Source organism: Miscanthus floridulus, chromosome 9 (genome assembly GCF_019320115.1).
Source record: "Miscanthus floridulus cultivar M001 chromosome 9, ASM1932011v1, whole genome shotgun sequence".
NCBI lineage: Eukaryota > Viridiplantae > Streptophyta > Magnoliopsida > Poales > Poaceae > Miscanthus > Miscanthus floridulus.
The window spans coordinates 34,506,386-34,532,431 of record NC_089588.1 but is presented as its reverse complement, the minus strand read 5'-3'; the positions used below and the strand labels follow the sequence as shown (position 1 = coordinate 34,532,431).

The following is a 26,046-nucleotide window of genomic DNA, read 5'->3' as shown; positions in this document are numbered from 1 at the left end:
TTCAAAGTTGGAGCTACGGAAGACAGCCAAGATTTGCTTACGGCCTTGCGCGCTCTTCTCTCTGGAATCAAGGTGAGGAGCATGATAACAGGCAAAGTGATGCCCCTACAGTGATGGATTCCATTTTTGGATTTCGGATGGCTCGGACACTATCCTTCAGGAAATTTTTTAATATTCTTTCAATATTAAATCTGAAAATCGCAAGTTATGCCAAATATATTTGACCAAATGTAATAATTTTTTTGTCAACATACAGTATAAATGTGTAATTCCATAACAAGGGTAAAATCACAATTAGGCATAATAAACAAGGGCAAAATCGCATGTGTATTTCTGTCCTTTTATACAAAATTTAACACCATTAGGGGAGGATGACGAAATAGGGGCAAACTTGTACTTCGTTTTAAAATAATAGGGGTAAATTCACAAAATCACAAAAAAACAAAGGCAAAATCAAAATTTCAATACAAAACAGGAGCAAAAATGCAAGAGCCCCAAAAATAATAGTAAAACAACATCTGTATTTGTTTGTTATCATGCCACTTTAAAATGTATATGAACATACTATCTACTCTTGTGTATATTGACCTTTGGCAAAATTTGATTTGCAAGCAAACAGGCCCATTATATTTGTATATCCAATATCCGGAGAATATATCTCAATTTGTACATGGTGTTGAAAGAACACTCAAATATCCACAAAAAATATTTGAATATGAGACCCTTTTGTCGGAATGTCAATCTGGAAATATCCTTACAATTTACATCACTGATACATCGTATAAGAGAGGGATTATTAAGAGATGCCTTGCCTAGGGCCCTACTCCTCGTCCACGGCAGGACAGAAGCTGTTCTTACAGTAGCCCTGATACATCGTATTATCTGCAACAATAGGAAATAAAACCCTGAGTATAAGAACGTACTCAGCTAGACTTACCTATCATAAACCAAAAATAAAATGACTCCAAGGATCATACAAGGCTTTATAAGTGGAGCAAGCTTGACAATATTTTGCATAAAAAACCACTAATTCAACTACATTTTTTTATAATTCAGTCATTAAGTTAATTATATCTATTCATCTCTAGATTAGCGACTAACCTATGCCAAACATGTAGTATATTGTTAATGACAGCACAATAACAACCATAGCCATTTAATATTTCATTCTCAAAACCATTCTACTTGCCATTAACACTACGATAGAAGGAAGCTCAGTCAAATTTCTCACTATCTGGGAGAGACGACAATTCAAATCAATTTCAATCAGCTGGGAATTTATTCCTAATACAAACCTAGATAGACCAGATCAACGGTCACCTTTGGAATAACTCAGGTTCACATTTCGCGGGTTTGATCAGTGTCGCATAATCAGGGACGACCAGCTGCTAGGACTTTCAGGCCCGGCCTGCCCTTGGGCTCACGTCTGGCTCCCCACACATCTTTACTACCATCCAGAGTGCGCACTTTCACATGAGTCAACCTACACATAGACTCCATTCGACCTCCAGTTACATTACCCCATGGTTCTTTTCCACGATAGCAAATATAGTCAACCGTGCTTCGGTATCCACCTATATCTCGCATGTGATAGAAAATCACCCGACTTCTACCGGTCTAAGCATGGCTAAGCATATATTCGATCCTGGACCTATACATGGTTAAAGGTATATATACCTGGACAAGGTGGTGCTATGCATCAAGTGTTTCCAATCAACTCTTATAACCTAATGCATCAAACATAAAAAGGACTTAAGTGGTATTTTGTAAAACATGGGAGACATAGAATGCTCCGAGACTTGCCTTTGAGAAAAGAAGTTGGTCGATGATCCGGGCACTCGGTCAGGTCCTCAAGACCTTGCTCCTCGCCTTTTCGAGCTACGGGCTAAGGTGCCTCCTGATGTTCCTCTTCTTCTTCGTAGAATTCCAATAGAGTGATCCCCTCGGTCGATCTTTGATGTGGCACGACCGCATGCATGGCAGCACGGTGGTGGGAGCGCAACGGCAGCATGTCGACGTTCCGCTCCGACGAGGTTGACATTGGCTCAATGGCCAGCAGCGTGAGTAGGATGTGAGCCTATGCTAACCCTAACGAGGGAAGAGAGTGAGCGAGATGGCTTGGTGGAGCATGGCCACAATGAGCGCGAGCTCGGCGATGGCGCAGTGACGGTGAACTCAAACTGCGGCCTCACCTGAGCTCAGATGGTGGCATAGGTGGTTTGGGGAGGTGGAGGAGATGATGGCGGAGCTGTGGGCGAGATGTAGTGGTGCGGTGGTGGCAGCGAGTGAGCGTGGCGGAGCTTGGCGGCAATGGCGATGACGCTCGGTTTAGCTCTGGCGCGACGAGAGTGGGAGCGAGAGCAAGACAGAGAGAGTGAGCGTGAGTGAGAGTGAGCAGCGACGTCATGTGGTTTTGCTGCCCGCCCTAGCCTGACACGCAGACCCGATGTCGGTGGATAGCCTCCATGCGGTAGCCGTGGCCTAACGTCGGTCGGCCACGACGCGCGCGCGGCGCCGGTACAGACACCACTAAACCCGACTGACGAAGCAAGTTCAAGCGATCAGTCCTCCTAATCCGTGGTGATTTAGCAAAAACTTCCTTAATAAAAATTGTAGAGCTACATGAGTACTACAAGATTGCTTAAATGAGTTTTGTCTAATTCACAATGGTTTTCAAACTACAAAGCTCTAAAGTGACGTACATTGAAACCAAAATCAGCATTCTACACTAAAAAAATTTAAGTCACAAAACAACATTTTGTTGATACTTGTGAGCTCTATTTGGCCATGTTAGACACTAATTCAGTTCATGACCCTTAAACAAAGTTTGTTACCCGTGACGTGAACTACAACTTTTATTTAGGTCACACAGCCATGCAAACACTCTAAGCTATTGTTCAACTTTGGTCAAACTAGGATCAAGAAAATGACATTACCAAGTAAACCAACACTTGGAAGCAAAATTGGCTCAAGTTATGAATATAAACATTGTTCCGATTATCATTCTAGGTGTGTCTAACCTATTTTGGTGACCTCACAACCATCTCATGCATTGGTCACATATGATCACAAGCATAATTAAATATATGAGCAACATCACATGTGATAAAGAGAAAAGTGAATAAAATGAAACTTCATATGCGCATGCTCATGAATGCTTGGATGATGCTTGTGCTCATGAAATGAAATTGCCAAATGCAATGCTTAACACTAGGGTATTACAACCCCTCCCCCTTATAGAAATCTCATCTCGAGATTTGCAAGACCTACCATTCTTCAAAAAAAGCTGGATAGACTTCACGCAAATAATCCTCCCATTCCCATGTGGCATCTTGTTCACTGTAGTTATTCCACACCACCTTGTAGAACTTAGTGACCTTGCTCCGGGTTACACTTTCTATTTCTTCTAGCACTCGGATTGGTTTCTCTTCATAAGTCAAATCCGATTGGAGCTTAATGTTGGTGGGTGCGATAGCTTCCTCAGGTATGCGAAGACATCTTTTTAACTGAGAAACATGGAAGACATTGAATATAGCACTCATTTCTAGGGGAAGTTGTAACTTGTAGGCGACATTTCCGTTCCGTTCAATAATCTGGTATGACCCTACATATCTAGGCGCAAGCTTCCTTTTTACTAAAATCTCTACACTCCCTTCATGGGCGAAACTTTTAAGTACACATAGTCTCAGTGGTCTTATTCTTTTATCAGCATAACTCTTTTGTCTTGACTGAGATGCTTTCATGTGCTGTTGGATAACACGTACTTGTTCTTCAGCTTCTGTGACAAAATCTATGCCATAGTACCTTCTTTCTCCAAGCTCAATCCAATCCAAGGGAGTTCTACATTTCCGACTGTACAAGGCCTCAAAAGGAGTCGTCTTGATGCTCTTGATAATTGTTGTTATAGGAGAATTCGGCTAAAGGTAGCCATTTCTCCCATGAACCCTTGGAGGATATAACACAAGATCTCAACATGTCTTCCAAAATTTGATTCACTCGCTCAGCCTGTCCAGAGGTTTGTGGATGGTATGCTGAACTTCTGATTAGTTTGGTTCCCAAGGCCTGGTGCAAGTGTTCCCAAAAGCGAGCTATAAACTATGGTCCCCGATCTGAGATTATGGTCTTTGGTACTCCATGTAGCCTCACAACTTGTGGAACATACAACTCAGCGTACCTCCTAGTGAGATACGTTGTGTTAACCGATACAAAATGTGCTGACTTAGTGAGGCCATCTATAATGACCCATATAGAATCGTGACCTTGTTGTGTTACCGGGAGGCCTGTACTGAAGTCCATACTTATTTCCTCCCATTTCCAGCCTAGGATGGACAACAGCAGATGCTGTCCACCAGGTTTCAGTTGATCTGCCTTCACTCGGCTACAGACATCACACCTAGCAACATAGGCTGTAATTTCCTTCTTCATCTTGGTCCACTAGAAACTGGTTTTCAAATCCTAGTACATTTTGCTACTGCCCGGATGAGTAGACAACTTGGATGAATGAGCTTCATCTAAAATTTGATTTCTATGCTCTTGGTCTTTTGGTACCGTAAGTCGATCCTCGAACCAAGCACACCTCTTTCTTCTAACCTAAAATGTTTGGTTTCCTATTCTTTCATCTTTCTCTTAATGTGAAATACACCTACATCTGTCTTCTGTAGCTCGATGATTTTGCTTTCAAGTGAACAACTGATAGTGATATTGTGTAGCACAACAAGATGCAACAAATTAAATCCATCTTCCAATAAGGCTTCTAAGGTGTTACAATAAGATTTCCGACTAAGTGCATCTGCTATAACATTGGCTTTTTCTGGATGGTAGTGCACTTCCAAATTATAGTCCTTGATTAGCTTTAACCATCTATGTTGTCTCATGTTCAGCTCAGGTTGAGTGAAGATATATTTGAGACTTTTGTGGTCAATGTATATGTGACTTATGTTTTCCAATAAATAATGTCTCCATATCTTCAAAGCGTGGACAACTGCTACAAACTCCAAATCATGTGTAGGGTAGTTGACTTCATGCTTTCACAATAGTTGGGAAGCGTAGGTAATAACTCGACCTTCTTGCATGAGCACACACCCCAAACTTGTACCCGATGCATCACAGAACACATCGAAAGGCTTTTTAATGTCAGGTTGTCCAAGAATAGGAGCTGTAGTTAGCAAGGTCCGTAGGGTGTGAAAAGCGGCTTCACACTTCTGAGTCCAATTGAACTTTTCATCCTTCTAGAGTAGTCTGGTCATGGGCTTAGCTATCTTGGAAAAATCCGGAATGAAACGACGATTGTAGCCTGCTAGCCCTAGAAAACTCTGAACCTCATGAACTGAAGTCGGGGCCTTCCAATCCATGACCTCTTGTACTTTGGATGGGTCTTTTGAAATTCCATCTTTAGATAAGATGTGACCCAAGAAAGGTACTTTCTTCAACTAGAATTCACATTTGCTAAATTTGGCATATAATTTATGCTGCCTCAATCTGGACAAAACAACTCTCAGATGCTCTGCATGATCTGCCTCATTCTCGGAGTAAATCAAGATATCATCGATAAACACAACCACGAACTTGTTGAGCTTGGGCATGAATACCGAATTCATCAAGTACATGAAGTAGGTAGGAGCATTTGTCAGTCCAAAAGACATGACTAAATACTCATACAAGCCGTACCTAGTGGAGAAAGTTGTTTTAGGTACATCTTCTAGCCTGATCTCAAGTCAATCTTAGAGAATACCTTTGCTTTTGCCAGTTGATAGAACAGGATACCGATGCGAGGTAAAGGATACTTATTCTTAATGGTCACAGCATTAAGCAGCCTATAAGCCACACACATTCTGAAGGATTTGTCCTTCTTCTTTACAAATAAAGCTGGACATCCCTAAGGAGACGAACTAGGTCAAATAAGACCTATGTCTAAAAGTTCCTGTAACTGGATTTTAAGTTCGGCTAACTCATTTGGTGGCATCCTATAGGGTCTTCTTGAGATAGGTGCCGTACCTGGCACTAACTTGATCTTAAATTCCAAATCCCTATCAGGCGGTAAACCCAGCAATTCATCTAAAAATACATCAGGAAATTCACAAACTACTAGAATATCATAGAGTGGTGGCTTGTATAGCGCAAGACAAGTTTTGGAGATCAAAACTCTGGGGAAGTGGTACTAGAAAAGCATTATCCCCCTTTGGTTCTCTCAACATAATTGTTCTAGTGGTATTGTCAATGAGAACTCCATGACCCCTCATCCAATTCATGCCCAAAATCACATCTATTGTTAGTCCTGGCAATATTATAAGATCCGTAGTGTACTCCCTCTCTTATATAGAGATGAGCACATCTCTCACTAATTGATTAGTAGAAATAGTGGCCCCAGCTAAACTTATACTATAACCACCCTTGTCTACCTCAATTATCTTCTGATGATGCTTAGATGCAAATGTTTGGCTCATAAATGAATGAGAAGCTCCAGAGTCAAATGAAATAATGGCGGGGTGTTTGTTAACAAGAAACATACCAGCGGTCATAGCTTCTCCCGTGGGAATTTCTTCCACAGCTGTATAATGCACGTATCCAGGAAGTGCTTTTGGATTGGTCTGTTTCTGATTACCCTGATTTTGATTGCCATTCTTCTTAGGATGGGGACACTCCTTAGCCCAATGACCCAACTGATTGCACTCGAAGCATGACTGGTTGTTCCTTGGTCCTGCTGAGCTTCCCTAGCCTGCATTGCCCTTAGGTATGGCAATGGTGAATGCCATGCGAAATATCTTCTAAGGGCGATTGGCTTGAGATTTTAGCTGAGGAGGCCTAAACTTAGGTGCTGGTGGATGAAATTATGGCCTAGCTACCACTAGAGCTCTGGACTAAGATGACCCTAAGGCACCTGCCTCAGCTGCTCTTTTGCGGCCCTTTGCTGCTGCACGTAAGTTGTTCTGATTCTCCTGGGTTAAGGCATCAATGACAAACTCATTATAGGTGGCACACCTTGAGTTGGCCATAGTCTTCATTAGTTTGGTGCCAAGGCCTCTCTTGAAACTCTCTATTTTCTTTTCGTCTATGTTGACAAACTCGTGGGCATATCTGGACAAATTGTTGAAGGCATGGACCCAAGATAACAAGCAAAGTCAAAACACGAAGAGAGGAACCAAGCCGCACGCAAAATCGCGAAGAAACGAGCTCACAGAGACGACCGGACGCTGGACCAGACGCTGAAGGAAAAGTGACCGAACACACCGATCAGTAGATCAGCAACAGCAGCATCGACCGGACGCTGGACCGGACGCGCCGATCAGAGGCTCGGCAAAAACAGCGTGACCGGACGCTGGATCGGACGCTGGCGACAAACCGACCGGACGTAGGACAGCAACGTCCGATCGAGTACAGAGAGGTTCCAAAGCGGCGAACTTGTGACCAGACGCGTCCGGTGGCAAGTGACCGGACGCTGGCAGCATCCGATCAGTTGATCGCAGCCCCAACGGTCGGGACGACCGGATGCGTCCGATCAGGACGACTCCAACGTCCGGTCAGTAGCAGAAAAGCGAGATTTCGTCCCCAACGGCGACTTTCTCAGTGGGGCTTATAAATACAGCCCCTAACTGACCATTTGAGAAGGGTGGAGCTAAGGAAACATACCAAAGGTGTTGATACACTATTTTAGTGATCTCCACTTGCATAGAGCTTAGTGATTCAATAGGTGATTAGCGTAGGTGCTTTGCGAAGTGCTTAGGTTGATTAGACCACTGCTCATGCACTTGCTCTAGGTTTAGGCCTAGTGTTTAGTGAGGTTTGCATACCTCTTACCACTCGGTGCTTGCGCGCAACATTGTTGTACATCAGAGGGGCTTGTAGTCTTGCGAGATCACACCAACCGCGTTTGTGTTGTGGCCGCCACCGTGTACCAGAGGGAACAAGGCCCGCGGCATTTCGACCGGAAGCTTGATAGTGAAGACGACGGGGATCATCCGGGAGAGGCTTGCCGGAAGGCACGTCGGAGACCCACTTGCGCGTGGGGATGGCCCAAGGCTATCCACGGAGTTACCTGACCGAGAGCTTGACCCTTGCGAGGGATTCCTTGCGAGGGACTCCAATGAGGACTAGGGGAAAGCTTACGTGCTTCTCGATACCTCAGTAAAAATACCGGAGTCGGCGATGGGAGTTTACATATCTCTACCTTGCTATTTAGCTTCCGCATTTACATTGATTATATTACTTGTTTTGCAGTAGAGATAGCAACACAATTGCAAAACCATAGTTGCACATTTATATAGTTTATCTATTGCATAGGTTTTGCTAGAAGTAGAAAAAGAGGCCATAGTTTAGAATTAGAATTTTAAGTCACCTAATTCACCCCCCCCCCTCTTAGGCGTCACGGTCCCCTTCAATTTGTATCAGAGCCGGTTGGCTCAATTTGGACCATTGGCTTAACCGCCGTTGAGCCGATGCTATTTAGAGTGGTTGGGATGGATACCTCTAGGCCTCCGCACTTTGACGGCACCAACTTCCTATACTATAGAGCTAGAATGGCTTGCTACCTTGAGGCGGTTGATTTGAGAGTTTGAAGAGTCACTCGTGACGGGATGAAACTCATTAAAAATTCTGATAAACCCACAAAGAGTGATAAAAAGGAAATACACTTCAATGCTAGAGCTAAGAATTACTTGTTTGAATCTTTTAGCATGGATGTCTTTAACCAAGTGTTCACTTTAAATACGGCATATGAAATATGGTTAAAACTCCAAAATCTCCATGACGGCACAAGAAATGTCCGTGAGCAAAAACATTGTCTAGCTAAATAAAATTATGATTCCTTCGAATTGAATGATGATGAGCTTGTTCGTGATATGTATTCACGTTTAAATCTAATTATCAATGAGCTCCATTCTATAGGATTAACAAAGCTAGATGATGCGGACATCGTGAGAAAGATCATCTCTGTGCTACCACAAAGGAAATATACAAGCATCATCACCATCCTTCAAAACATGGAGAACTTGAGCACCATAACCCCAGCCATAGTCATTGGCAAGATAGTGACATTTAAAATGTCACGCAAGATAGGTGAAGAAAAAGCCTCTTCATCAAACAAAGGCAAAGCTCTCGCATGTAGCAAGAAAAAGAAGATGAAGAGCAAGCAAGTTGAGACAAGCTCAAGCTCAAGCTCATCAAGTGAAGAAGAAGAAGATGATGACGATTCAAGTGATGATGATCAATCTTCCTCCTCCACCTCTGACCTTGATGAAGAATTAATCTAACTAATCAACAAGGTGGAGAATATGATCCAAAAGCTGAATGTCAAGTGTGTGCCCATCCAAATCCAAGACCTCATCTTCACAAATCAAATAAATGAGCAAAGAAAGAGAGGATGCTATGGATGCGGTGAGCTGGGGCACTTTGTGGAAGCTTATCCAGAAAAGCCCACACCCAAGACAAAGAAGAAGACATGCAAGAAACAAACCCTCACATCAATAAGGACATGGGATGATTCTTCAAGTGCAGAAGAACACCATCACAAGAGGCGAGGTCGCAAGCACTCATCATCAAGCTCTTCTCGTGTGTGCCTTATGGCACGAGGTAACGAAAACTCATCCTTTAGTGAGAGTGATAGTGATGATGATATGCCTTCTTATGATGAAATTATGCAACAAAATCTTAATTATGCTAAAGTTTACACTAGTCAACAAAAGAAGCTCAAAAATTTAAAAGAAAAGCTAGATAATTCACAAAAAGCTTATAAACTTTGCTTGAACAATATGAGAACTTTGCTAATATCAATGTTGAACTATCTACTAAAATTGAGCAACATAAGGCTAATACAACAACAAATGCATGCACAATTAATGATGAGCAACTTGTAAAGAAAAATGAAAAATTAAAAAAAAAGTTAGCTAGCTCACAAGATGCTTATAAAAGTTTACTTGCTAAAATAGAAATCATATGCAAACATTGTGATGAGCTAACTAATAAAGTTGCTAATCTTAAAGCCGTTAGTACTACCCCTACCAAGGCATCTAAAAGAAAAAGCTCAAACATGTATAAAAAGGATGCCTCAACTTCTTGTAATGATTTATGTTTAGACTCACATTTGTGCAACCAAGTTTGTGTTGAGAAATATGTTGTAGATACATGCACACAAGAGGTTGCAAAGGAGAATGAACAACTAAAGAAAGAAGTAGCTTGCCTCACCAAGAACTTGACTCAAGTGAAAGGCAAGGCGAAGCAAGCCCAACTTCATCAAGATAACACCATCAAGGAAGTGAAGAAGCTTGATGAATGACAAACTGTGGTTTACTACATGTGCCACAAGAAAGGTCACAAGTCCTATGAGTGTAAGGTGAAGAATGGGGAAGGAGCAAAGAAGAAAGAAAAGAAGCAAACAAGCAAGCTCTCCAACACCTACACCAATAAAGTAGACAAGAAGACCTCCACACCTTATCTCTTGAAGAAGAAGAAAAATGACGAGGTGGTGGCCATCAAGGTGAACAAGCAATCCAACAATGAGGTCAAACATTTTTGGGTGCCAAAGGAAATCATCTCCAATATTAAGAGCACCAAAAAGGTTTGGATTCTGAAAGGGAAGTGAAAAGTCCAATGGACTTCAAGAAATTTGGAGACTTGGCAAACTTTGGATGCATTTCATGAGGTGCATCATGTTGGACAAAATCATTGCCAAGTGAGTTAGTGAATGCTATGGACCCAACTTCTCCTTCCCATGTTAGGTAACTAGATTCAATTTACTTCAATTGGTATTAGATTTAAATTTTCCTACAATTAATATCTTTTAGCATCTAGTTACTCTTCATGCCTAGGTTTGCCCTTGCATTCTTATATATTTTGTCATGCATACACTAGGTATTTCATATGGTAGGCTTGCTCGGTTTCATTCTTATTCCTTGAAGCAATCCTACATGGTTTAAAATTATTTAGGAGCACGGCACATAACTTGTCCTTCAATTGCTCATCTAATATGTGCCAAAGTCTAAATTATAGATAACTTCTCCCAAATATCATCTTCGAAAATGATTCTCACATTCATGAGATGTCATCTTTCAAGTGGTATTTTTTATTCCAAAATCAATGTGCTTGTTTCCTACAAGTATTCTTACTTGTGTGCACAAATTTAGGGAGAGGCTAATCTACGAGTTGGATGCTTTGAGACTAACACCTTTCCAAGCATATTATGTGTGTAGTAGTCTTATTGCAAGGAAAATGGAGTCCTCGGAGCTAAGCATCGTACTTCAAATATCCACCACTTATTGCAAGTGGTAGAAATCAAATTGGTTTTCACATGTGGTATTTCTAAATCGATATCATCATGTTGATTTCTTTTTTATATTTATATGTTTTCTCCATGCACTATATAGATTAAATTACCTTGAGCAAAAATTTGCCAATTATGCATATGCTTTGTCTTCCACCATATGTATGCACATATTTAGGGGGAGCTTAGTCTATATAATGTGAGTCAAATTTTGTGACCTATTTCACCCTATACTCAAAGGATCACAAAGTTTGACCCTCCCTTGTGCTATTAATGTCTTTCTTTTTGGTGTTTGATTCCAAAGGGGGAGAATTTTAAGGACCAAAAGCAAGCATTAATAAGTAGGACCAAAAACTAGATCATTTACAAATAGTAATGGTCTACAAGTGGTGTCCACAAGTGGTAATAGTCCGAGAAAGGGAAGATAATGGGTTATGGATTAGCCTAGGTAATGGAGAGAATCAATATGAAGCAAGGCTTAAATCTATAATACCACATGGGGATATTTGCAAGGGCAAGATAAGTTTTCATATAGTTTTACAAGTAGTATATTTTAGTCAGCATCATATAACCTTGCCCCTTGCATTGCATCCTAGCAAGTAGATAGTTTTTAAATTCCAAATCTTTATTATTTGCTTGTTTTGGTCGTTTTGTCATCAATCACCAAAAAGGGGAAGATTGTAAGAAAAAATGGACCCTAGACCCATTTACTTTGGATTTTGGTGTTTAATAACCAACACAACCAAATTGGACTAATGAATTTGCAAGTGCTTGTTTTATAGTTCAATAAGGTGCAAGACGTGACTTGGATGAAGACGACGGGATGATCCGAGGATCAACACCACAAGCAAGACCTTAGGAGCACAAGAGAAGACCCAAGATAACAAGCAAAGCCAAAGCACTAAGAGATGAACCAAGCCGCACGCAAAATCGTGAAGAAACGAGCTCACAAAGGCGACCGGACGCTGAACCAGACGCTGAAGGACAAGTAACCGGACGCACGATCAAGTAGATCGCAAACAGCAGCATCGACCGGATGCTGGACCGAATGCGCCGATCAGAGGCTCGACAAAAACAGCATGGCTGGACGCTGGACCGGATGCAGGACAGCAGCGTCCGATCGAGTATAGAGAGGTTCCAGAGCAACGAACTTACGACTGGACACGTCCGGTGGCAAGTGACCGGACGTTGACAGTGTCTAATCAGTTGATCGCTGCCCCAACGGTCGGGACAACCGGACGCGTCCGATCAGTAGCAGAAAAGTGAGATTTCGTCCCCAACGGCTACTTTCTCAGTGGGGCTTATAAATACAACCACCAACCGGCCATTTGAGAAGGGTGAAGCTAAGAAAACATACCAAGGGTGTTGATACACAATTTTAGTGATCTCCACTTGCATAGAACTTAGTGATTCATTAGGTGATTATCGTAGGTGCTTTGCGAAGTGCTTAGGTTGATTAGACCACTTCTCATGCGCTTGCTCTAGGTTTAGCCCTAGTATTTAGTGAGATTTGCATACCTCTTACCACTCGGTGCTTGCGCGCACCATTGTTGTACATCGGAGGGGCTTGTAGTCTTACGAGATCACACCAACCGTGTTTGTGGTGTGGCCGCCATCATGTACCAGAGGGAACAAGGCCCGCGGCGTTTCGGCCGGAAACTTGATAGTGAAGACGGCAGGTAGCATCCGGGAGAGGCTTACCAGATGGCACGTTGGAAACCCACTTGTGCGTGGGGAAAGCCCGAGGCTATCCACGGAGTTACCCGACCGGGAGCTTGACCCTTACGAGGGATTCCTTGCGAGGGGCTCCAATGAGAACTAGGGGGAAGCTTGCGCGCTTCTCGATACCTCGGTAAAAATACCGAAATCGGCAACGGGAGTTTGCATATCTCTAGCTTGCTCTTTAGCTTCCGCATTTACATTGATTATATTACTTGTTTTGCGGTAGAAATAGCAAAACACTAGCAAACCGTAGTTGCATATTTATATAGTTTATCTATTACATAGGTATTGCTAGAAGTAGAAAAAGAGGCCATAGTTTAGAGTTAGAATTTTAAGTCGCCTAATTCACCCCCCCCTCTTAGGCATCACGGTCCCCTTCAATTGGTATCAGAGCCGGTTGGCTCAATTTGGACCATTGGCTTAACCGCAGTTGAGCCGACGCTATTTAGAGTGGTTGGGATGGATACCTCTAGGCCTCCGCACTTTGACGGCACCAACTTCCCATACTATAGAGCTAGAATGGCTTGCTACCTTGAGGCGGTTGATTTGAGAGTTTGAAGAGTCACTCGTGACGGGATGAAACCCATTAAAAATTCTGATAAACCCACAAAGAGTGATGAAAAGGAAATACACTTCAATGCTAGAGCTAAGAATTGCTTGTTTGAATCTTTTAGCATGGATGTCTTTAACCAAGTGTTCACTTTAAATACGGCATATGAAATATGGTTAAAACTCCAAGATCTCCATGACGGCACAAGAAATGTCCGTGAGCAAAAATATTGTCTAGCTAAACAAAATTATGATTCCTTCGAAATGAATGATGATGAGCTTGTTCGTGATATGTATTCACGTTTAAATTTAATTATCAATGAGCTCCATTCTATAGGATTAACATAGCTAGATGACGCGGACATCGTGAGGAAGATTATTTTCGTGCTACCACAAAGAAAATATGCAAACATCATCACAATCCTTCACAACATGGAGAACTTGAGCACCATGACCTCGGCCATAGTCACTGGCAAGATAGTGGCATTTGAAATGTCACGCAAGATAGGTCAAGAAGAAGTCTCTTTATTAAGCAAAGGCAAAGCTCTCGCATGTAGCGAGAAAAAGAAGATGAAGAGCAAGCAAGTTGAGCCAAGCTCAAGCTCAAGCTCATCAAGTGAAGAAGAAGATGATGATGATGATGATGATTCAAGTGATGATGATCAATCTTCCTCCTCCACCTCCGACCTTGATGAAGAATCAATCAAACTAATCAACAAGGTGGAGAAGATGATCCAAAAGCTCAATATCAAGGGTGTGCCCATCCAAATCCAAGATCTCATCTTCACAAATCAAATAAATGAACAAAAAAAGAGGATGCTATGGATGCAGCGAGTTGGGGCACTTTGTGAAAGCTTGTCCAAATAAGCCCACACCCAAGACAAAGAAGAAGCCATGCAAGAAACAAACCCTCACATTAAGAAGGACATGGGATGATTCTTCAAGTGAAGAACACCATCACAAGAGGCGAGGTCGCAAGCACTTATCATCAAGCTCTTCTCGTGTATGCCTTATGGCACGAGATAACGAAAACTCATCCTCTAGTGAGAGTGATAGTGATGATGATATGCCTTCTTATGATGAAATTATACAAGAAAATCATAATTATGCTAATGTTTGCACTAGTCAACAAAAGAAGCTCAAAAATTTAAAAGAAAAACTAGATAGTTCACAAGAACTTATCAAACTTTGCTTGAACAATATGAGAACTTTGCTAATATCAATGTTGAACTATCTACTAAAATTGAGTAACTTAAGGCTAATGCAATAACAAATGTATGAACAATTAATGATGAGCAACTTATAAAAAAAAGTTAGCTAGCTCACAAGATGCTTATAAAAGCTTGCTTGCTAAAATAGAAATCATATGCAAACATTGTGATGAGCTAACTAATAAAATTGCTAATGTTAAAGCCGTTAGTACTACCCCTAAGCTCAAACATGTCTAAAAAGAATGCCTCTACTTCTTGTAATGATTTATGTTTAGACTCACATTTATGCAACCAAGTTTGCGTTGAGAAATGTGTGGTAGATACATGCACACAAGAGGTTGCAAAGGAGAATGAGCAGCTAAAGCAAGTAGCTCGCCTCACCAAGGACTTGACTCAAGTGAAAGACAAGGCAAAGCAAGCCCAACTTCATCAAGATAACACCATCAAAAGAGTGAAGAAGCTTGATGAAGAACAAACCATGGTTTACTACATGTGCCACAAGGAAGGTCACAAGTCCTAAGTGTAAGGTGAAGAATGGGGAAGGAGCAAAGAAGAAAGAGAAGAAGCAAACAAGCAAGCTCTCCAACACCTACACAAATAAGGTGGACAAGAAGGCCTCTACACCTTATCTCTTGAAGAAAAAGAAAATTGATAAGGTGATGACCATTAAGGTGAACAAGCAAGCCAACAATGGGGTCAAACATTTTTGGGGGTCAAAAAAATCATCTCCAACATGAAGAACACCAAAAAAGTTTAGATCCCGAAAGGGAAGTGAAAAGTCCAATGGACTTTGGGAAATTTGAAGACTTGACAAAGTTTGGATGCATTTCATGGGGTGCATCATGATGGACAAAATCATTATCAAGTGAGTTAGTGAATACTATTAACCCAAATCCCCCTTCCCATGTTAGGTAACTAGATTCAATTTACTTCAATTGGTATTAGATTTAAATTTTCCTACAATTGATATCTTTTAGCATCTAGTTACTCTTCATGCCTAGGTTTGCACTTGCATTCTTATATATTTTGTCATGCATACACTAGGTATTTCATATGGTAGGCTTGCTCGGTTTCATTCTTATTCCTTGGAGCAATCCTACATGGTTTAAAATTATTTAGGAGCACGGCACGTAAATTGTCCTTCAATTGCTCATCTAATATGTGCAAAAGTCCAAATTGTAGATAACTTCTCCCGAATATCATCTTTAAAAATGATTCACATTTATGAGATGTCATCTTTCAAGTGGTATTTTTTATTCCAAAATCAATGTGCATGTTTCCTATAAATATTCTTACTTGTGTGCACAAATTTAGGGGGAGGCTAATCTACGAGTTGGATGCTTTGAGACTAACATCTTTCCAAGCTTATTATGTGTAGTAGTCTCATTGCAAGGAAAATAGAGTCCTCGGAGCTAAGCATCGTACTTCAAATATCCACCACCTATTGCAAGTGGTAGAAATCAAATTGGTTTCCACATGTGGTATTTCTAAACCGATATCATGTTGATTTCTTTTTTATATTTATATGCTTTCTCCATGCACTATATAGATTAAATTCCCTTGAGCAAAAATTTGCCAATTATGCATATGCTGTCTTCCACCATATATATACATATATTTAGGGGAAGCTTAGTCTATATAATGTGAGTCAAATTTTGTGACCTATTTCACTCTATACTCAAAGGATCACAAAGTTTGACCCTTCCTTGTGCTACTAATGTCTTTCTTTCTGGTGTTTGATTCTAAAGGGGAAGAATTTAGAGGACAAAAGCAAGCATTAATAAGTAGGACCAAAAGCTAGATCATTTACAAATAGTAATGGTTTACAAGTGGTGTCTACAAATGGTAATAGTCCGAGAAAGGAAGGATTATGGGTTATGGATTAGCCTAGATAATGGAGAGAATCAATAGGTAGCAAGGCTTAAATTCATAATACCACATGGGGACATTTGCAAGGGCAAGATAAGTTTTCATGTAGTTTTACAAGTAGTATATTTTAGTTAGCGTCATATAACATTGCCCCGTGCATTGTATCCTAGCAAGTAGATAATTTTTAAATTCTAAATCTTTATTATTTGCTTGTTTTGGTCGTGTTGTCATCAATCACCAAAAAGGGGAAGATTATAAAAAAAATGGACCCTAGGCCTATTTACTTTAGATTTTGGTGTTTAATGGCCAACACAACTAAATTGGACTAATGAATTTGCAAGTGTTTGTTTTGTAGTTCAATAGGGTGCAAGACGTGACTTGGATGAAGGCGATGGGATGATCTGAGAATCAACACCACAAGCAAGACCTTAGGAGCACAAGAGAATACACAAGATAACATGCAAAGTCAAAGCACGAAGAGAGTAACCAAACCGCACGCAAAATCGTGAAGAAACGAGCTCATAAAGGCGACCGGACGCTGGACCAGACGCTGAAGGAAAAGTGACCGAACGCACCGATCAGTAGATCAGCAACAACAGCATCGACCGGACGCTGGACCGGACGCGCCGATCAGAGGCTCGGCAAAAACAGCGTGACCAGATGCTGGACCGAACGCTGGCGGCAAACCGACCGGACGCAGAGCAGCAGCGTCCGATCGAGTACAAAGAGGTTCCAGAGCGGCGAACTTGTGACCGGACGCGTCCGATGGCAAGTGACCGGACGCTGGCAGCGTCTGATCAGTTAATCGCTGCCACAACGGTCGGGACGACCGGACGCGTCCGATCAAGACGACTCCAACGTCCGGTCAGTAGCAGAAAAGCAGGATTTCGTCCCCAACAACTACTTTCTCAGCGGGGCTTATAAATACAACAACCAACCGGCCATTTGAGAAGGGCGAAGCTAAGGAAACATACCAATGGTGTTGATACACCATTTTAGTGATCTTCACTTGCATAGAGCTTAGTGATTCATTAGGTGATTAGCGTAGGTGCTTTGCGAAGTGCTTAGGTTGATTAGACCACTGCTCATGCGCTTGCTCTAGGTTTAGGCCAGTGTTTAGTGAGGTTTGCATACCTCTTACCACTCGGTGCTTGCGCGCACCATTGTTGTACATCGGAGGGGCTTGTAGTCTTGCGAGATCACACCAACCGCGTTTGTGTTATGGCCGCCACCGTGTACCAGAGGGAACAAGGTCCGTGGCGTTTCGGCCGGAAGCTTGATAGTGAAGACGGCGGGGAGTATCCGGGAGAGGCTTGCCGGAGGGCACGTCGGAGACCCACTTGCGCGTGGGGGGGGGCCCAAGGCTATCCACGGAGTTACCCGACCGGGAGCTTGACCCTTGCGAGGGGCTCCAACAAGGACTAGAGGGGAAGCTTGTGCGCTTCTCAATACCTTGGTAAAAATACCGAAGTCGACGACAGGAGTTTGCATATCTCTACATTGCTCTTTAGCTTCCGCATTTACATTGATTATATTACTTGTTTTGCGGTAGAGATAGCAACACACTAGCTAAACTATAGTTGCACATTTATATAGTTTATTTATTGCATATGTTTTGCTAGAAGTAAAAAAAAGAGGCCATAGTTTATAGTTAGAATTTTAAGTCGCCTAATTCACCCCCCCTCTGAGGCGTCACGGTCCCCTTCATCGGTGCCCTTGTCAACAGCATTCCAGAGCCGTCGGGCTCTGAGCTTGACCTTCATGATCACCGACCACTATCCGTAGTTAGTGCGAGTCAGCGTCGGCCAACTGGTGCTGCTGACCTCCCGCACCGTGTGAACAACGACCTCCGATCGTGGCTGGGCAGCCACAGCAGTGCCACTGCTGTCGCCGATCTCCGAACCACCCATCATCGCTAGCGGTTACTCTGACGACGGCGCTTGTACGGCTCTGATACCACTTGTTGGCCCACAGGATCACCGGCTCAGGTGAGTGAACCACTCACCAGTCTTGCCGAGCACCCGCTAGTGTTGTCGAGAACCCACTAGCCGTGCCGACCACGAACAAGCGTTGTCTGTCCCCACACACTATGGCTAGAGCTAGAAGAAGAGAGAACAGAGCATGCACACACAGTACAAGACACCAGCATTGGCTGAAGCCTTGTCTGAGAGATGGCAAATCTGAACTCTCTTTACTGAGTTGCCGTGGTAATCTTTTTATACAACTCTATCCATCTAGTCCTAGTACAGCGCACATGTTGTAACAGTAACTAGATAACATACAGGGCTGACTCTACGTCGGCCTCTGCATGTGCCTACAGTGCTGCAGGTGAGCCGGGCGGCGCCTGCACCTGTAGTGGCTACAGTATCACAACAGGGGGCCTTTTCAGCGCCGTCTTCCCTTGCTGTGTTCACACAATGTAGCAGTAGATTATCTAACAAATACTGTTATATTTATCAATAATAGAGAGCCTAGGGAATTCATTGGTCTGACAGATGGAAGGGAGAAGAATGTCACCCAAGAGATCAGTTTGTGGTTTGATCTTCTTGTCCTTGGCTTTGTTTCTGTTTGTTGCCTTTTTTGCGGAAATCACAACAGGTTTACACCCATTAAGCTTTTCAATGAACCTTGGGCTTCTTCTGAGCATCTGGATGGAGACAGGAGTGCAACATTTCCTTCTCCTTGCCACATTATCTTTGCCCTTGTCCATACTAGTAATGTCAGTAGAGTGAGCTGGTGAGTGAGGTAGTACATATTCTTCAGAGGAAGCAGGGAAGGTGTTTTCCTTATCATTGGTACCACTCTTGTTCTTGAACCTTCTTCTATTGTAAACCTTGGTGATTTGAGCACCTTTCTCCAGAGAATGTGTTGTAGGAGCTGGCAGATTTGGGTGAATCTGAGCATCATCAGAGTTTTGCAGCATCAGTTGGGTGCTCATAGTAGGGGTAACCAGTGAAGCATCACTTTGATCAGGGATGTTGACAGCGATGCTGAGGGATTTGATCCCAAGAGCAGCAAGGTCAATGTGGATCAGGGAGTTTGGAAAGTTGTGGCTTCCCATTATCTTGGAGAAGCCATCATTGCTTTGGTTGATAATTAGTCACCTCAGTCCATCAGTAAGGAATTTTGAAATGGCTTCCCTCTGCTCAATGTCCTTCTGATTTTTTGGCAGCCAGTTGATGTTGCTTCCTGTTGTGACAGATAGGGCTGGAGGATCATTGACCTGCTGTTGATCACCTTGCTGGATTCTAGTTTGTTCAACCACTAAGTTTTCTTGCTGATCAGGCTGCCTGTCAATAGTGATTTCCTTTTCGTTGCCCTGCCCAAGCTGGAGAAGGGCAGGGCTAGCCGGGGATGAAGCAGCATCAACCATCACAGCGAAACCTTGATCCTCTTCCATAACCTCTTGGCTACTAGAGAGAATACATGGAGTTGAATCATGGGAGCCAAGCAAAGAAGGCACGGCGTCATTAGGTGCATTGGGCCCAAGGGACCATTGAATATAATTTGTTCTTCCATCTCCACCATGGTCTTCACCCGAGGGGAGTTTGCTAGGCTTAATGCCCCATTTGCACTTGAGGTCTAATCTTCTCTTGGTACAGTAACGAGCCCGATGACCATAATTGAAGCAGTAAATACAACGAGTCTCCTCCCAGCAATCTTTAACAAGATGAGTCGGACTTAAGCATCTGAAACAAAGGCAGGTTGCATGATTTGAAAAAAAAAAACTGAAGTGTTCACCCTGGGGAGGAGGCCCAGCATTAAACCTTGTTGATGGCTGTGTGTTGGCAGCATGGTCAAGATTGATGCTAACGTGGGGATCTCGTTTGAGATTTTGAAAAACCTCCTGGGTTGGGACATCATCAGTTAGCCTAGCTGTCGAAGAGCAGGCATATTCATCAGCAGCATCACCATGAACCCCATGAGTAACACTACTAGCATCCTGCACTTGATTAGCGAGAGAACTAAAACCTCTTTCATAATCTGAAGAAACTGAAGATTTTCTAAAAACGTTGCAGGCATCCCTTGGAAGAGGGCAGAAAATAGCACCAATCTTGATCACCGAAGCAAGCTCCCTGGGGCGAGATTTATGAATTGGAGAATCTTGAATAAGCTTATTATGAAAACAAACCCTCTTGGCAGACATCTTGCGTTTGTTTTTACGATTGATCGCATTAGACCAAATATCCTTCTCTTCTTTTTCCCAATTTTTCTGCTCTAGTTCCCAGTTTTCACCTCCATCACGCCACATGTGGAAGTAGACGTCAAAGTGATCAGTGGTAATCCTCTTAAGAGCACGAACCAACAAACCCACATGCTTCGAGGCAACAGAAAAGTGGAAATGTCGATCTTGCAGGTAGGAAACATGAAATCCAGTAGGAGAGCCACCCAAACAACAGTGAAGAGCCATAGCAACTGACTCTTCAGTCAACTGAAAGAGGTATCTTCGGAAAACCCCAAGCATGAAGAAGGAGCCATCCGTTGACGATGATGGGTGATGTACTGAAGAAGAGAACTTGTGAAGGACTTCAGCTTGGAATCTCTTACCCGGAGAGAAAGATCTTGCTCAAGTTCGAGGAGAGCGCCAGGGGAGCAAACCTGCCGAGCCATGGAGGGGAGTTCAACTCCAGCGATGGTCTTGTCAAGAAGGAATGGCAGCAGCACCGAGCAGCCACAGAGCATATCAGTAGCAGTAGATTAGCACCGAGGAGCAGCAGAGAAGGAGAAGGCACCGAGCAGCCGCAGAGCAGATCACCGAGCAGCAGCAGATCAGAGCAGGAGCAGCAGATCAGCACCGAAGAGCAGCTGAGCAGAGCAGAGAAGCACCGAGCAAAGCACATCAGTAGCAGCCGATCAGCACCGAAGAGCAGCAGAGCACATCAGTAGCAACAGATCAGCACCGAAGAGCAGCAGAGCAGGGCAGGTCAGCACCGAGCAGAGGCAGAGCAGGTCAGCACCGAGTTGATTCTCCAGACGAGCGGACGACGGAAGCTGCGGATGACCCACATCGACACCGTGCCTTCTCCTTCTCTCTCGCATGGGAGCAGGGGCTCCTCCGTGGCCTTTCTATTGCGAGCTCAGGCCGGCCATGGCAGAGCGCGACGAGCTTCAGGGCCCAGCCATGGGGGTGTGCGGCGAGTTCCAACGAGGAACTCTGTGGCCCGGCCATGGGCGCACGGAGCTGCGCGGAGCGAATTCTAGGGCCCGGCGTAGGGACACAAGGAGCAGCGTGGACCGACGGCATACGCAGCGCAAGCCGCTGGCCGGGGGCCGCGTGGGCCGCAGGGCGGCGGGGTGGGGCGGGGCGGTGCAGGGCTGCTTCAGCAATCCTAAATTGCGTGCTTATCATTTGTATTGTAGGTCGTAGGATTTTACAATTTCTTTTATATTTATCAAATTTACACTGCTAACATTCTTTCATGAAAATGAAGGTTGCTGAAAATGTCAGAAATATAGAAGCACAAGGACAGTTCAAGTTAGCTTACGTATGTTAAATGTGCACAGGAATTTCAGAACTTTGGCAACTCTCTCATCAACCACTTCACACTTGATTTCAATTATCTTAAGGTATTTTGAAATTGCAGCAGATTGCACTGCTGAACTGAAGCTTCCTTCCATTTCTACATTATGTTTAGGCCCCTGCAGTGAACAAGTAAAAAAAACTGTAAGATTAATAAGAAGTCTAACAAACCTAAAATGCAGCAGTAGCCAATTAATGTAGTATGTACCTCAGAAAAGAGTAGAAGAGTGAGCTTCTCTAAATTTGGTGTGTGTTCAAGAATACAAGCTAATGCATGGATGCCATCAGGTACACACCAGTACTCATTGAGCAACAAAGTCCTCAAGTTGTAAAACATAGGGCACCATCTCAAATCCCTTTTGAAAATAAACTGCACAAGGCACAAACATAAAAGATAAGGCAAGTTGGTGACAATGCAAGAAAAAAGCAAAAAGCAAAGGCCATTCTAACCAAGAGCTATCAATGTCCAGCAGCTATGTAAATAATACTGTGGATTTAAGGCAAACAATGCTAGAGAAATAAGGAGGATGACTAATAAAGCTATGATGTAACTGAGATAAGGTGCAAGTATACCACGTCTTCAAGTGTAGAAATCAACACCAGACTCCAAAAAAAAAAAGGGCGTACCCAGTGCAGAGAGCTCCCGCTCTGTGCGGGGTCTGGGGAAGGGTGTCAGTGGCAAGCCTTACCCTCGCCTGTGCAATGCGAGGAGACCACGACTCGAACCCGGGACCTTCCGGTCACAGGCGGTAAGACTCTACCGCTTAAACTCCTAGCTTCTGATAAACCTTCTAGAAGCACACAATTGTTACTTTGATCACCAATGCTGTCAGAACTCTCACAAGACTCACAATTACAATCTTGATATGGATCAAATATTTTACTGCAGCGTCATCACAGTGCTTGGCTATTCGAACAAATGCCCCTGTTAATGCTGGCATGCTCTCAAGGATGGGAGTTTTGTCCCAAAGGTCGTCTAGTTGCAGTGAAACCAGATTTGGGGCAGAAATTCGAACACGGGAATCATCACCTAAAGTGGAATCTATGATGTTCAGACTTTTTATGGACTCAGATGAGATTTTCTGGGTCGATGGGAGATCACAGTACTCAAAATGTAGATTTTCCAAGGCTGGACAGCTTGACAAGTTGAGGAAACTAGCATGACACCTTACACCATGAAGCTCTCTAGCTTCGTCAGGGTCTTTGAGACAAGAGGCAGGTCATTGAGCTCAAGCCAGGGGTCAACATAATCATTCCGATAGACGTGGAGTATGAGTACCCGAACTCTGCACATGACAGCATGCCGGAACCAGAGGTTCACACGGAGCACATCATCATTGCGAGGGAAGCCACCAATCCTGAGCTCGCATGTGTCGAGAGGCGAACATCCACGGAGGAGGAGGAAATAGTCCACAAACCTCTGGAGCTCCTGAACAGACTTAGGTTCATATTCCCAAAGGCACCCGAAGCACAGGCCTGGGGTGAACTTCCAGAGATGGCGCCAGCGCCGGGCCAGCAGGGCACGTGCGCACAGCCTCCTCCGCTGGCAGGAATGAGAGCACGTGGTTCAAGAGGGCGTCACGAAGAGTGCTGATGCGGTCGTCCCCGACCTCCGCGGACGCTCCCTCATCCAGCAATACCCTCGTCCCGAGAGGCATTCCGTCGAACACACTGCGGGCGTCAACACTGCCGAGCAAGAATGGCGAGAAAACCCAAATGTAAGAGGTTGTGGGCATAGCAGTAATATAATACTGTACGAATTAGAAGCCTTGATGGGTGGTAGCCTCACCTCACCGGCGGCGGCTGCAGCGGAGATCTCCCGGCGAGGGGGCCACCGACGCACGGCTTGCTAGTTCGAGCGGTCAGTTGCCACGGAGGAGAGAACCCGATCCCAGGAGCGTGGAGTTGGAGAAAGAGGTGCGGGATGGGCAGCAAGAGAGGCGGCGGGGAGCCGAGGACTGGAGCAGGGGCAGGGAGCAGCAGACCGGGGGCAGTGACGGGGCGAAAGGAAGGAGACGGACACAGGCGGAAGTGGAAGGAGGAAAGAGGAATTTCAACGGGAGTTGAAAGACACCGACAAGTGGGCCCAAGTTCTTATTTTGGCAGCCCACGAGTCATTGACATGTCTTTGTTGCTTCATGTCTTTGACTCCTCGCTGTTCTTTGCAGCTCGTGCTCGTCCCACTCATGTCACTCGTATACTCCTATCACAACTCAATCAAATAGTTTGTCAGCAGTAGGCAAGGGAAGGAGAATTGGGGAAGGGGAAATTGGACGAACAGCAAAGCAATAGGCGGAGCAACGGATACGGGAGGAGTTCTTAGCGAGCATGAGAGTTTGGTTTACAATTTTTCTGATCCTCCTTCTCTCTTTCTCTCGTCTCTTATACTGGATACATGGGCTGCTGCCCCGCCGTGCACACATGCACGCTCACACCCATTCGCTACCGGCTAAGCGTACATGGGCCTTCGAGTACGTGAGCCCGCTCTTCGCCCATGGTCGTCTTCAGTTGCTTCACTTGTAGTGGGCTGGATGATAACATTCCCCGGGGCCCAAGCAAGGGCACGGGGGTAGGATTGATGAGGATGGGCAGCATTCTCCTAGGTTGCCGTCTCACGATCCCAGCCGTTCTGTGGACCAACACTTGTTCCACAGAACCAGTAGCAGTAGGGACGGTGCGCTGCTTCAGAATCTCCATTGGCACACGAGGTAACTCGATATCAGTCGGGAATGAGGGCAGAACTAGAGTACCTAGACGGATGGCAGCCTTGAGTTGAGACACGTGAAATACGGGATGAACGGATGATGACGGCGAAAGCTGCAATTTGTATGCAACAGAGCCAATTCGAGCCAGCACATCAAACGGTCCATAGAATTTGAATGCCAACTTCTGGTTGGCACGAGGGGCCAAAGATGTCTGAACATAAAGCTGGATCTTCACAAAAACCTTGTCCCTAACTTGGAATGACCGCTCGGATTGGTTCTTGTCAGCTTGACGCTTCATGCGCTCCTTGGCGCGAGCCAAATGTTGCTTGATCAATTCACTGATAACTTGTCAGTCCTGAAGCCAAGTAGAGAGCTCTGGCACTACCACATCGTCGAACACAGAAATCCCAAAATGGCGGGGAGGATAACTATATAAGTCTTCAAAAGGAGAGAACCCAGTAGCGGAATGAGTAGAAGCATTGTACCAAAATTCAGCGAGGGCAATCCAGGAGGATCATTTAGTCAGGCAGGCGTTGACGAAGCAACGAAGAAAGGTTTCCATGGACTGGTTGAGGCGCTCAGTTTGTCCATCCGACTGAGGGTGGTAACTAAGGGAAACATTAGTAAGGCAAAACAATTCCTTCCAGAAGATACTGGTGAAGACACAATCACGGACTGATATAATGACTATCGATAAGCCATGTAGCCGGTAAACATTGTTCAGGAAAACCTTCGCTACAGCAGCAACGGTAAATCGATGGAGCAAGGTGAGGAAGTGGGCATACTTAGTGAAGGAATCCACCACCACCAAGATACAATTGACGCCTGAACGTGGCAGACCCTCCACGAAGTCCAGTGAGACAATCTGCCAGGCTGCCTCTGGCACGGGTAATGACTGCAGAAGCCCGGTAGCTTGGTGTGATCGGGCTTAGCCTGTTGGCTGTGATGCATGAACTGACGAATGCACGTACAGCTGACTTCATACCGCGCCAAGAAAACATTTGCTTCAGGCGCGTGTGTTTCACGGGAAAACCGGAATGACCTCCCAGCGCACTTGAAAGAACTGCCTGTAAAATATTGAGTTGGAGGGCGTTATTGTCACCAATCCAGATGCGGCGGGAGCCATGCCTGAGGACTCCATCCCGTAATGAAAACCCAGCAACAGCTGTGGGATCAATGCAAAGCTTAGCAATCATATCTGTAGATGCGGATCCTAAG

The 26,046-nt window shown here is 44.2% G+C and overlaps 1 protein-coding gene across 2 annotated transcripts; it reads right to left on the bottom strand.

Annotated features, from left to right (window-relative positions):
• Positions 1-625: 625 nt before the first annotated feature.
• LOC136481709 (uncharacterized) lies at positions 626-24,198 on the bottom strand. Of its 2 annotated transcripts, none has more exons than XM_066479025.1 (5): positions 23,913-24,198; positions 23,403-23,809; positions 22,332-22,493; positions 22,089-22,242; positions 626-882 (listed from the first exon to the last, which is right to left on the bottom strand). In XM_066479025.1, the coding sequence occupies exons 2-5, from the start codon at positions 23,415-23,417 to the stop codon at positions 821-823; spliced, it is 393 nt and encodes a 130-aa protein (XP_066335122.1). In that variant the 5' UTR covers positions 23,418-23,809; positions 23,913-24,198; the 3' UTR covers positions 626-820. The 2 variants fall into 2 exon arrangements, with proteins under 2 accessions (XP_066335122.1, XP_066335123.1); XM_066479026.1 differs by having other exon boundaries at positions 23,542-23,809.
• Between the last annotated feature and the right edge of the window lie 1,848 nt (positions 24,199-26,046).

Coding starts and splice junctions, on each gene's coding strand:
- LOC136481709 (XM_066479025.1), bottom strand. Junction 22,243..22,331: donor CTCTTCTACTCTTTTCTGAG/GTACATACTACA, acceptor TGTTCACTGCAG/GGGCCTAAACATAATGTAGA. Junction 883..22,088: donor CCTGTGCACATTTAACATAC/GTAAGCTAACTT, acceptor CTATTGTTGCAG/ATAATACGATGTATCAGGGC.